The following is a 13,853-nucleotide window of genomic DNA, read 5'->3' as shown; positions in this document are numbered from 1 at the left end:
GAGTTACAGAGGACCAAGAGCCATGCTCTACTGAGTTACAGAGGACCAACAGCCATACTCTACTGAGTTACAGAGGACCAAGAGCCATGCTCTACCAACTGAGTTACAGGGGACCAAGAGCCATGCTCTACTGAGTTACAGAGGACCAAGAGCCATGCTCTACCAACTGAGTTACAGAGGACCAAGAGCCATGCTCTACTAACTGAGTTACAGAGGACCAAGAGCCATGCTCTACTGAGTTACAGAGGACCAAGAGCCATGCTCTACTGAGTTACAGAGGACCAAGAGCCATGCTCTACTGAGTTACAGAGGACCAAGAGCCATGCTCTACCAACTGAGTTACAGAGGACCAAGAGCCATGCTCTACTGAGTTACAGAGGACCACGAGCAGGAGATGAGTGAGTGATGAAGGTGATTGATTACTCTGACGATAACACAGGACAACACATAAAACACAGGACAACACAACACAACACAAGACAACACAACACAACACAAGACAACACAACACAGGACAACACAACACAGGACAACACAACACAGGACAACACAACACAGGACAACACAACACAGGACAACACAACACAGGACAACACAGGACAACACAACACAGGACAACACAACACAACACAGGACAACACAACACAACACAACACAACACAACATAGGACAACAACACAACACAGGACAACACAACACAGGACAACACAACACAGGACAACACAACACAACACAGGACAACACAAGACAAGACAACACAACACAGGACAACACAACAACACAACACAGGACAACAAGACAACACAACACAACACAGGACAACACAACACAGGACAACACAACACAGGCCAACACAACACAGGCCAACACAACACAACACAACACAACACAACACAGGACAACACAACACAACACAACACAACACAGGACAACACAACACAACACAAGACAACACAACACAACACAAGACAACACAACACTGGACAACACAACACAGGAAAACACAACACTGGACAACACAACACAGGACAACACAACACAGGACAACACAACATAGGACAACAACACAACACAGGACAACAACACAACACAGGACAACACAACACAACACAGGACAACGCAACACAACACAGGACAACACAAGACAAGACAACACAACACAGGACAACACAACAACACAACACAGGACAACAAGACAACACAACACAACACAGGACAACACAACACAACACTGGACAACACAACACAGGACAACAACATAGGACAACAACACAACACAGGACAACAACACAACACAGGACAACACAACACAACACAGGACAACACAACACAGGACAACACAACACAACACAGGACAACACAACACAACACAGGACAACACAAGACAAGACAACACAACACAACACAACACAGGACAACACAACACAGGACAACACAACACAACACATGACAACACAACACAGGACAACACAACACAGGCCAGGACAACACAACACAACACAGGACAACAACACAACACAACACAGGACAACAACACAACACACCACAGGACAACACACCACAGGACAGTACAACACAGTACAGGACAACACAACACAGGACAACACAGTACAGGACAACACAACACAGGACAACACAACACAGGCCAACACAACACAGGACAACACAAGACAACACAACACAGGACTACATGTACATATATGAGTATAGTATGGATATGGGCTGAACCATAAAGTATTTCTATTCAAAATGACAGACTCATGTGGTTGCTATCCTAATTATGTCCCTGGCATTATCATTACTTTGAGAGCACACCGTAAAGCACATGTAGTATGTTTTCACATTAAATAGCACAACCTCCATATATCCTCATTGGGCTGTCTTAATGCTAAGGCTGTGTTAATATAAAGCATGAACTCCAGCCAGCCTGCCTACTCAACCAACCGTAACTACCCAGAAAACACCCTGCTTAATTAGAAATATATGACTAATTAAATATTAAATTGAGCACTACTGCCTTTGCTGCTGCAGCGTGTGTGTGTGTGTGTGTGTGTGTGTGTGTGTGTGTGTGTGTGTGTGTGTGTGTGTGTGTGTGTTGCTGGAGAGACCAGCTGGTGCTACAGGTCCAGACAAGTCATTAGCTTCCCGTAGCGGATCCCTGTAAACAACTGGGGGGGTCAGGTCCTCACTGTAAACCACTGGGGGGTCAGGGTCTCGCTGTAAACCACTGGGGGGGTGAGGACCTCACTGTAAACCACTGGGGGGGTCAGTGTAAAACTGCAAGTTTTTCTCTCTGCCCCATGGCAAAGTCAAAGGGGTGTATGGATGTGGGTACGCAGACCCATGAGCCACTGCGGCCCCTCATGATGAGTTCAGTTTTTTTGTGGCCCCCACCACCATCAAAGTTGCCCATCCCTGCTCTAAACCAATTACAACCTGCTGAGAGCACCGTTCAGCCAATCTAAATCCAGTGGTGTAAAGTACTTAAGTAAAAATACTTTAAAGTACTATTTAAGGAGTTTTGGGGGGAGGTATCTGTACTTTACTATTTAGATTTTTGACTACTTTTACTTCACTACATTCCAAAAGAAAATATTGTACTTTTTACTCCATACATTTTCCTTGACACCCAAACGTACTCGTTACATTTTCCAATGCTTAGCAGGACAGGAAAATGGTCAAATTATCACACTTATCAAGAGAACACGTGCTTCGTTTGTAAATTATGTCTGAATGTTGGAATGTGCCCCTGACTATCCAGAAATGTAAAAAAACAAGAAAATGTTGCCGTCTCGTTTGCTTAATATAAGGAATTTGAAATTATTTATACTTTTATTTTTACTTTTGATACTTAAGTATATTTTAACAATTACATTTACTTTTGATACTTAAGTATGTTTTAGTAATTACAATTACTTTTGATAAGTATATTTTAAAACAAATACTTTTAGAATTTTTTTTAAAAGTAGAAATGTACTGGGTGACTTTTACTTGAGTCATTTTCTATTGAGGTTCTTTACTTTTCCTCAAGTATGACAATTGGGAACTTTTCCCACCACTGTCTAAATCAAAGCCTTCCCCGGGGAGGAGTCAGTGAGATGAGAGAGAGAAAAGAGTCTTGTAAAGTTACACCTGGAGTGAGAACCTGGAAGCTCCTTCACTACCGGGACATTACAGTCTAATCAATGCCTCCTGAAGAAACCTCCAACAGACAACGGCAGATCCTTTCTCCCTCTATCTTCTGTTCATTCCTCTTCTCTCTAACCCATCTGGTTAAATACAGTGGGGAGAACAAGTATTTGATCCCCTGCTGATTTTGTATGTTTGCCCACTGACAAACAAATGATCAGTCTATAATTTTAATGGTAGGTTTATTTGAACAGTGAGAGACAGAATAACAACAAAAAAATCCAGAAAAACGCAGGTCGAAAATTTTATAAATTGATTTGCATTTTAAATGAGGGAAATAAGTATTTGACCCCCTCTCAATCAGAAAGATTTCTGGCTCCCAGTGGCCTAGCCAGTCTCCAGACCTTAATCCCATAGAAAATCTGTGGAGGGAGCTGAAGGTTCGAGTTACCAAACGTCAGCCTCGAAACCTTAATGACAAACCTGGTGGCCAACTACAAGAAACGTCTGACCTCTGTGATTGCCAACAATGGTTTTGCCACCAAGTACTAAGTACTAAGGGGTCAAATACTTATTTCCCTCATTAAAATGCAAATCAATTTATAACATTTTTGACATTCGTTTTTCTGGATTATTTTTTTTTTTGTTATTCTGTCTCTCACTGTTAAATTAAACCTACCATTAAAATTATAGACTTATCATGTCTTTGTCAGTGGGCAAACGTACAAAATCAGCAGGGGATCAAATACTTTTTCCCCCTCACTGTATCTAATGAAGGGAGGGCTCTGAGGATGATTTCTCCACCTCTGTGTTGCAGGGAGCTAATGGGGCTAAAGGGTGAAAACGTCTGTATTACAATAGAAGATATGAGACTTGGGGGGTGAAGAGAGGTGTGTGGGGGGGGGTCTGGGCAGCAGAGTTTCAGGCTCCTGATTCCACTCCTCCAGCCCCAGAGAGATTGGAGGGATGTGGTGTGAGAAAGGAGAGATGATATCCTGGATGAGAAGATGAGACTTCCTCCTATTGGGGAACAAGAGATTAGCAGCATAGAGAGTCATCAGCCTCAGCTGCAGCAAATTATACATTTAGTTCCAGATTGGAGGAAAAACACAGCATGTGGCAATGATTAGGCCCTCGCCTCTACTGCCTAGCTCAGCCCAGACTCTGGAAGAGATGTTGGAGACACGCACCATGATTATACGCAAATGAAGCAGCTCTGAAGTGTGTCTGTGTCTGTGATTTATATGCAAATGAAGCAGCCTTGAAGTGTCTGTCGCGGTGATGATGAGATGGGTTGGGCTGAGCCTGCTGGCAAGCACTGTGCAACACTGAAGCATTGGTAGTTTTACGATGTTATTCACTGAGTGGACAAAACAGTAGCAACACCTGCTCTTTCCATGACAGACTAACCCGGTGAATCAAATCAAATCAAATTGTATTTGACACATGCACCGAATACAATCCAGGTGAAAGCTATGATCCCTTATTGATGTCACTTGTTAAATCCACTTCAAATCAGTGTAGATGAAGGGGAGGAGACCGGTTAAAGAAGGATAGTCATTTGTCTGCTGTTCACAAACAATCAGGGCAATTTCAGTTTGAAAGTCTATATTTTTTTGAATTGGTGGACTACAGTAAGCTGAAACCCAGGCATTGAGAAATAGCAGTCAGGTCCGGTCAGCCCTCTTAATCACAGGCTTTGGCTTTCCCCAGTGAGAGCTGAACTACACCACGTCAAACCTCTACAAAATGGACCACGACGTGGACAGAACAAGATCTAAAAAGCAGTGAGACTAACACCCATTCGTTAGTCAGTACCTCCATTTTCTTTCCGTCCTGTGTGTGCGTGCGTGCGTGCGTGCGTGCGTGCGTGCGTGCGTGTCTCTCAATACCTCCAGTTTCTTTCCGTCCTCGTCGTAGACTGTCATGGTGACCTCTACATTCTTGGGGGTGGACTTGCTGCCTTTATCAAACTCTCCCTGGACCAGGGTTACGTAGATATCGTTACGCACATCACCTAAGGGGAAACACAGACAGGGCTAATGAGGACCCACACCTCACTGACAAAGGGACGTGTTCTGACTTCAGACCTACATGCATAATGTGGATTTTCACATACGGCTCCCATTGAAGTCAATGAATGATGGACCAGAAAGAAATGACTGTTGCACATGGGCCAGAAAGTCAGAAAACCGCCCAAAATGACTTAATATACTTTCAGTACATCATTTGAAGTTTCAGAAGCAGGAAAGGGATGTATTTATCTATATGTCCTTTATTTAACCAACTTAGTCATTGAGATAGTAATAATGATTTGGTAAATGGATAAAGCCCTGTCTAAAGTCCCAATCTGGCCCCAGTGGCCCCAAGTCACAGTAGGAACCAGATAGAGTCTTTAGGACCAACACCGGAGTAAATCTCACAGTGGAAAGGGGGCATGATATTACCCGGCATGATGATCTCTGAAAGGATCATGATATTACCTGGCATGATGATCTCTGAAAGGATCATGATATTACCCGGCATTATGATCTCTGAAAGGATCATGATATTACCCGGCATGATGATCTCTGAAAGGATCATGATATTACCTGGCATGATGATCTCTGAAAGGATCATGATATTACCTGGAATGATGATCTCTGAAAGGATCATGATACTACCTGGCATGATGATCTCTGAAAGGATCATTATATTACCTGGCATGATGATCTCTGAAAGGATCATGATATTAGGTGGCATGATGATCTCTGAAAGGATCATGATACTACCTGGCATGATGATCTCTGAAAGGATCATGATACTACCTGGCATGATGATCTCTGAAAGGATCATGATATTACCTGGCATGATGATCTCTGAAAGGATCATGATACTACCTGGCATGATGATCTCTGAAAGGATCATGATACTACCTGGCATGATGATCTCTGAAAGGATCATGATATTACCTGGCATGATGATCTCTGAAAGGATCATGATACTACCTGGCATGATGATCTCTGAAAGGATCATGATACTACCTGGCATGATGATCTCTGAAAGGATCATGATACTACCTGGCATGATGATCTCTGAAAGGATCATGATACTACCTGGCATGATGATCTCTGAAAGGATCATGATACTGCCTGGCATGATGATCTCTGAAAGGATCATGATACTACCTGGCATGATGATCTCTGAAAGGATCATGATACTACCTGGCATGATGATCTCTGAAAGGATCATGATATTACCTGGCATGATGATCTCTGGGAAGCCCATCTTGCGGGCTACGGCTGTAGAACGGTCAACCAGGTGAGGGAAGTCCTTCCTGATCTGATGGATATCACCTGGAAGCAGCTTTAGAGTCACCCACAGACCTGGGAACAGGGAATATGATATATGATCAATCAAAATTAGAGCAGCTTCGGGGTAACCCACAGATCTGGGAACAGGGAATATGATATATCATCTATCAAATCAGAGCAGCTTCAGAGTCACAAACAGACCTGGGAACAGGGAGGGAGGGAGTAGAGACTGTTGTTAAGGAAGCTATTGCCCATGGCTAATACCGACATATGAAGTTCTCAGTGGCAATCTCCATTTCTCCCTCAGTATGACAACCAAGACAAATTGCTGAAGGGCAAGAAGTCTAATATGCCAGCAGGAGCAAGTCACACAATCTTTCTTCAGGAAAATTACCCTTTCTAGTTTGCAAAGAGGCATTTCTATGGCAGCTCATAGTTCGACACTGTTCCAAATACAAAGCTGAAATTAATACTTTTCATTTGGTCAGTGTCTAACTGCTTCCTTCCTTAAGGAAATGTGGGGCATATCAGGTAGAACATTTAAATTGTTCTAGAACAGAGCACGGACCTGCAGTTTTAACATCGTCAGGTAATTGGGCAGTAGACAGAGGCTACGTCCCCAAATGGCACCCCTGTTCCCCATGTAGTGCACTACTTTTGACCAGGGCCCATAGTTCACTATGTAGGGAAAAGGGTGCCATTTGGAACCCACCCAGAGAAAGCCTGGGACTTGGCAACAGGGGAGGTCAGTCTGTCTGTGGGTCTCCTTTTAAACCAAATGGACCAGAGGGGGAACTTCATATTTCTAAGTAATTTGACCTAACTGGGTCCTGTGGTTCTGTACTGGTTGGACTGGTCTACCTACCTACCACCTTGAGACTATTTGATAAGACAGACACATTTTATGGGTATGACTTCACACACGGTCTTGGAAACAAACAGAGAAACACAAAGACAGAAACACACACACACACACACACATAAACAAACAAGAGAAACACACACAAACTGTCTCACAAACATACCGACAAACACACACACACATTCCTTCATTTGATCCTTATCACATGGCCACTGTCATTCAACATTCAATAAGACTGTGAACATGTAAAACCATGGGGGATAACCCTCACTGTGCAGTACTGCATCAGTGGTCACCAACCGGTCGATCGCGATTGACTGGTCCATCTCCAAGACATTCCTAACCCATCACCAAACATTTCTGTTAAAAACCCAACGATAGAGCCTTGTGTTCCTAGTATTTGTATTTGTTTTTGCGCTGTTGCTGGTAGGTGCACTTGATTCAGCAGCCCTAGCACCGGGAAGACAAAGTGTCCCCATTTTGAACCGCTTACCCGGCAGGCCCAGAGAGCAAATCAAGTGCACCTATAGGCCTACCACTGGCCAAATCAGATAGCTCAGATTTTTTGTATTTATTATGGATCCCCATTAGCTCCTGCCAAGTCAGCAGCTACTCTTCCTGGGGTTTATTATGGATCCCCATTAGTTCCTGCCAAGGCAGCAGCTACTCTTCCTGGGGTTTATTATGGATCCCCATTAGTTCCTGCCAAGGCAGCAGCTACTCTTCCTGGGGTTTATTATGGATCCTCATTAGTTCCTGCCAAGGTAGCAGCTACTCTTCCTGGGGTTTATTATGGATCCCCATTAGCTCCTGCCAAGGCAGCAGCTACTCTTCCTGGGGTTTATTATGGATCCCCATTAGTTCCTGCCAAGGCAGCAGCTACTCTTCCTGGGGTTTATTATGGATCCCCATTAGTTCCTGCCAAGGCAGCAGCTACTCTTCCTGGGGTTTATTATGGATCCCCATTAGTTCCTGCCAAGGCAGCAGCTACTCTTCCTGGGGTTTATTATGGATCCCCATTAGTTCCTGCCAAGGCAGCAGCTACTCTTCCTGGGGTTTATTATGGATCCCCATTAGTTCCTGCCAAGGCAGCAGCTACTCTTCCTGGGGTTTATTATGGATCCCCATTAGTTCCTGCCAAGGTAGCAGCTACTCTTCCTGGGGTTTATTATGGATCCCCATTAGTTCCTGCCAAGGCAGCAGCTACTCTTCCTGGGGTTTATTATGGATCCCCATTAGTTCCTGCCAAGGCAGCAGCTACTCTTCCTGGGGTTTATTATGGATCCCCATTAGTTCCTGCCAAGTCAGCAGCTACTCTTCCTGGGGTTTATTATGGATCCCCATTAGTTCCTGCCAAGGCAGCAGCTACTCTTCCTGGGGTTTATTATGGATCCCCATTAGTTCCTGCCAAGGCAGCAGCTACTCTTCCTGGGGTTTATTATGGATCCCCATTAGTTCCTGTCAAGGCAGCAGCTACTCTTCCTGGGGTTTATTATGGATCCCCATTAGCTCCTGCCAAGGTAGCAGCTACTCTTCCTGGGGTTTATTATGGATCCCCATTAGTTCCTGCCAAGGCAGCAGCTACTCTTCCTGGGGTTTATTATGGATCCCCATTAGTTCCTGCCAAGGTAGCAGCTACTCTTCCTGGGGTCCAAACATCTTAAATCATTTACATTACATATAAAACAAAAGATAAAACAGTACATCATATAACATTATTATATCACCTCATATCTACAATACAAACCGTTTAATACCACCATACAACAATATTACAATGTGTGCGTGTGCATGTGTCTATACCCTTGTGTGTGTCTCTTCACAGTCCCTGTGGTTCCATAAGGTGTATTTTTACCTGTTTTTAAAAAATCTGATTCTACTGCTTGCATCAGTTACCTGATGTGGAATAGAGTTCCATGTAGTCATGGCTCTATGTAGTACTGTGCGCCTCCCATAGTCTGTTCTGGACTTGGGGGCTGTGAAGAGACCTCTGGTGGCATGTCTTGTGGGGTATGCATGGGTTTCTGAGCTGTGTGATAGTAGTTTAAACAGACAGCTCGGTACATTCAGCTTGTCAACACCTCTTGTCAAAACAAGCAGTGATGACGTCAATCTCTCTTCCACTCTGAGCCAAGAGACTGACATGCATGTCATTAATGTTAGCTCTCCGTGTACTTTTAAGGGCCAGCCGTGCTGCCCTGTTCTGAGCCAACTTGTTGATAGTGTTGTTAAGAAGGCAGAGTAGCGCTTTATTATGGACAGACTTCTCCCCATCTTAGCTACTGTTGTATCAATATGTTTTGACCATGACAGTTTACAATCCAGGGTTACTCCAAGCAGTTCAGTCTCCTCAACTTGCTCAATTTCAACATTATTCATTATGAGATGTAGTTGAGGTTTAGGGTTTAGTGAATGATTTGACCCAAATACAATGTTTTTAGTTTTGGAAATATTCAGGACTAACTTATTCCTTGCCACCCATTCTGAAACTAACTGCTGCTCTTTGTTAAGTGTTGCAGTCATTTCAGTCGCTGTAGTAGCTGACGTGTATAGTGTTGAGTCATCTGCATACATAGACACTCTGGCTTTACTCAAAGCCAGTGGCATGTCGTTAGTAAAGATTGAAAAAAGCAAGGGGCCTAGACAGCTGCCCTGGGGAATTCCTGATTCTACCTGGATTATGTTTGAGAGGCTTCCATTAAAGAACACCCGCTGTGTTATGTTAGATAGGTAACTCTTTATCCACATTATAGAATGGGGTGTAAAGCCATAACACATACGTTTTTCCAGCAGCAGACTATGATCGATAATGTCAAAAGCCACACTGAAGTCTAACAAAACAGCCCCCACAATCTTTTTATCATCAATTTCTCTCAGCCAATCATCAGTAATTTGTGTAAGTGCTGTGCTTGTTGAATGTCCTTCTCTATAAGCATGCTGAAAGTTTGTTGTCAATTTGTTTACTGTAAAATAGCATTGTATCTGATCAAACACATTTTTTCCCAGTAGTTTACTATGGGGTTGGTAACAGGCTGATTGGTCGGCTATTTGAGCCAGTAAAGGGGGCTTTACTATTCTTAGGTAGCGGAATGACTTTTGCTTCCCTCCAGGCCTGAGGGCACACACTTTCTAGTAGGCTTAGATTGAAGATATGGCAAATAGGAGTGGCAATATTGTCCGCTATCATCCTCAGTAATTTTCCATCGAAGTTGTCAGACCCTGGTGGCTTGTCATTGTTAATAGACAACAATAATTTGTTCACCTCTTCCAAACTCACTTTCTGGAATTCAAAATTTCAATGCCTGTCTTTCATAATTTGGTCAGATATACTTGGATGTGTAGTGTCAGTAATTGTTGATGGCATGTCATGCCTAAGTTTGCTAATCTTGCCAATAAAAAAAAGTATTAAAGTAGTTGGCAATATCAGTTGGTTTTGTGATGAATGAGCCATCTGATTCAATAAATGATGGAGCTGAGTTTGCCTTTTTTCCCAAAATGTCATTTAAGCTGCTCCAAAGCTTTTTTACTATCATTCTTTATGTCATTTATCCTTATTTCATAGTGTTGTTTCTTCTTCTTTTTATTCAGTTTAGTCACATGATTTCTCCATTTGCAATACGTTTGCCAATCGGTTGCGCAACCAGATTTATTTGCCATTCCTTTTGCCTCATCCCTCTCAACCATATAATTTTTCGATTCCAGATCACAGTGTCTGCACAGTTTCCTCGAAGCCATAGACTGTGAGAAACCATTAGTAGAGAGAGACTCAACGAATACAGCAAAGAGCTGCTGTTTTTATGAGTAAGTTTAAGTTGTTATTCAACACTGTCAACACTTTGTTCAACACTTTTATAAAGACATAAAATGTGTGTCCTCCCTACTTCCCCAACAAGCACTGCAGCTGTAATGAATCAGTATAGCAAAGTGTTCCGATAAGCTTGCGTTGTTATTATTAGTATCAAGGAATATACTTTTTTTTTTTTATATCGAGGAATATTTCACTTTCTCTGGTCATAGGGGTAACAACATGAATTGGTGCATGAGGCAGAAATAACGCAGTGCGACTTGAGTTTCGCCAACGGCCGGAAGACTGTCCCCCCTTTTCTCAGCGGAGGGAGGGAGAGAGGAGGGACGGCGCCTCACCGCTGCTCCCTACCACCCCTCAGACTGACCATTAGATGCAGGCCATCAGTCCAATAATAAAAAATTAATAAATAAATAATTAAAAAAAGCTAATTATTATGCTCACTCAGCTGTGCCTCACAAGTAATACAACCGATCTATTACCAGTGTGATTATAGAACTCGTTTTTTTTTTAATGTAATTTCTAAATAGTCTGAGAAGAACAACATTGACAGGACAATTCAAGCAAAGCCAATATGCAGTGATAATGTATTGGGGTCTATAGCCTACTGCACAAACCTCATTGCTACAGAACTGTTTTTAAATGGTTAATGTTGCATAGGCTTACGTTTTTTTTAAGTCAATGTTTTGACTCAGAACGTGATCTTGACTCAGAAAAGCTTGGTGACCACTGTTCTACATGGTCCATAATAAAGTACAGTCACCCTCTCCTCTCTCTGCAGGCTGTTGAAAGCCTTTTGATTTGGGAGTGTGACCGACGCCAACACCACTGCGCTCTGTGTGTCACCCTGGCCGAACACACACACACACACACACACACACACACACACACACACACACACACGCTGCTTCCTCACTGTGCTCTGTGTGTCACCAGGGCCAGGGATGACTGAGTGGATCTGTCATTTAGAACATTTACATTTTACATTTTTAGTAATTTAGCAGACGCTAAATGAGCGACTTACAGGAGCAATTAGGGTTAAGTGCCTTGCTCAAGGGCACATCGACAGATTGTTCACCTAGTCGGCTTGGGGATTAAAACCAGCGACCTTTCGGTTACTGGCACTACGCTCTTAACCACTAAGCTACCTGCCGCCCCATGTTCATCCAACATGACTATACCACAGAGAATGTTCTCTTCCCTCTGGGGCTACTCCACTGAGCGATGGTAAGTACATTAAGGAATACCTGGGATAGTATACATCCTTCTACCCCAAATACACTTTAAGTGGGGTTATCTCACTTATAGACATCTACAGTATGGTAAGTACCTGGATTTACTAAAGACATCTACACTATGGCAAGGCATAACCCATTGCTGTCGCTCTACTAAGACATCTACAAGTATGGCTACAGATACCATGGGGGTGATTTACTAAGACATCTACAGTATGGTAAGATACCATGTGATTTACTAAGACATCTACAGTATGGTAAGATACCATGTGATTTACTAAGACATCTACAGTATGGTCAAATGGGTATGGTAAGATACCATGTGATTTACTAAGACATCTACAGCATGGTCAAATGGGTATGGTAAGATACTAGGTGATTTACTAAGACATCTACAGTATGGTCAAATGGCCTTTCAATCCTTAGTCAGACCCCAGGCCTTTCAACCCTTAGTCAGACCCCAGGCCTTTCAACCCTTAGTCAGACCCCAGGCCTTTCAACCCTTAGTCAGACCCCAGGCCTTTCATCCCTTAGTCAGACCCCAGGCCTTTCAATCCTTAGTCAGACCCCAGGCCTTTCAACCCTTAGTCAGACCCCAGGCCTTTCAACCCTTAGTCAGACCCCAGGCCTTTCATCCCTTAGTCAGACCCCAGGCCTTTCAACCCTTAGTCAGACCCCAGGCCTTTCAACCCTTAGTCAGACCCCAGGCCTTTCAACCCTTAGTCAGACCCCAGGCCTTTCAACCCTTAGTCAGACCCCAGGCCTTTCAACCCTTAGCCAGACCCCAGGCCTTTCAACCCTTAGTCAGACCCCAGGCCTTTCAACCCTTAGTCAGACCCCAGGCCTTTCATCCCTTAGTCAGACCCCAGGCCTTTCAATCCTTAGTCAGACCCCAGGCCTTTCAACCCTTAGTCAGACCCCAGGCCTTTCAACCCTTAGTCAGACCCCAGGCCTTTCATCCCTTAGTCAGACCCCAGGCCTGTCAACCCTTAGTCAGACCCCAGGCCTATCATCCCTTAGTCAGACCCCAGGCCTTTCAACCCTTAGTCAGACCCCAGGCCTTTCAACCCTTAGTCAGACCCCAGGCCTTTCATATCATTCCTCCCTGCACAGTAACTTTAAATTGTCCTTTGTGATTGGCCTCCTTGGACCAAGTACCCCAGGCATATTGTATTACATATATTGTATATCATATTGTATTGTCTATCACACAGTAACATCACCAACAGTATCTCCCTGCCCTCCCAATGTACCACTCCAAGCATCTCATCCCTCCCTCTCTGCACAGTAACTTTACCTTGTCCCTTGTGGTTGACCTCCTTGGCGGCGATGACCTTGTTGATGACGGTCTGGAGAAAGTCGCTCTCCCCCGCCACCCTGGGTGAAAAACGGGAGATGTTCAGCTGCCTGTGGCGAAGCATGGCATCATCCAACGCTAGCCTGGAGTAGGCACATGACAGGCACAACACCAAAGGGAGAGGAGAGGAGAGAGAGAGGGCAGAGGAGAGAGAGAGAGAGAGAGAGAGAGG

At 43.8% G+C, this 13,853-nt stretch overlaps 1 protein-coding gene across 6 annotated transcripts in view; it reads right to left on the bottom strand.

The window, feature by feature from the left end:
• The window catches only part of LOC121563319 (dedicator of cytokinesis protein 1-like), a 236,503-nt gene that overhangs the window by 126,298 nt on the left and 96,352 nt on the right, over positions 1–13,853 (bottom strand). For all 6 annotated transcript variants that reach the window (XM_045214288.1, XM_045214291.1, XM_045214290.1 and 3 more), the window contains exons 12-14: positions 13,622–13,701; positions 6,369–6,494; positions 5,022–5,146 (exon numbers count right to left, since the gene is read on the bottom strand). In XM_045214288.1, the coding sequence (XP_045070223.1) occupies positions 5,022–5,146; positions 6,369–6,494; positions 13,622–13,701 (331 nt within the window). The remainder of the gene's footprint in view (positions 1–5,021; positions 5,147–6,368; positions 6,495–13,621; positions 13,702–13,853) is intronic.

This window comes from Coregonus clupeaformis, unplaced genomic scaffold, assembly GCF_020615455.1.
Source record: "Coregonus clupeaformis isolate EN_2021a unplaced genomic scaffold, ASM2061545v1 scaf0232, whole genome shotgun sequence".
NCBI lineage: Eukaryota > Metazoa > Chordata > Actinopteri > Salmoniformes > Salmonidae > Coregonus > Coregonus clupeaformis.
This window is presented reverse-complemented; position numbering and strand designations above follow the sequence as displayed.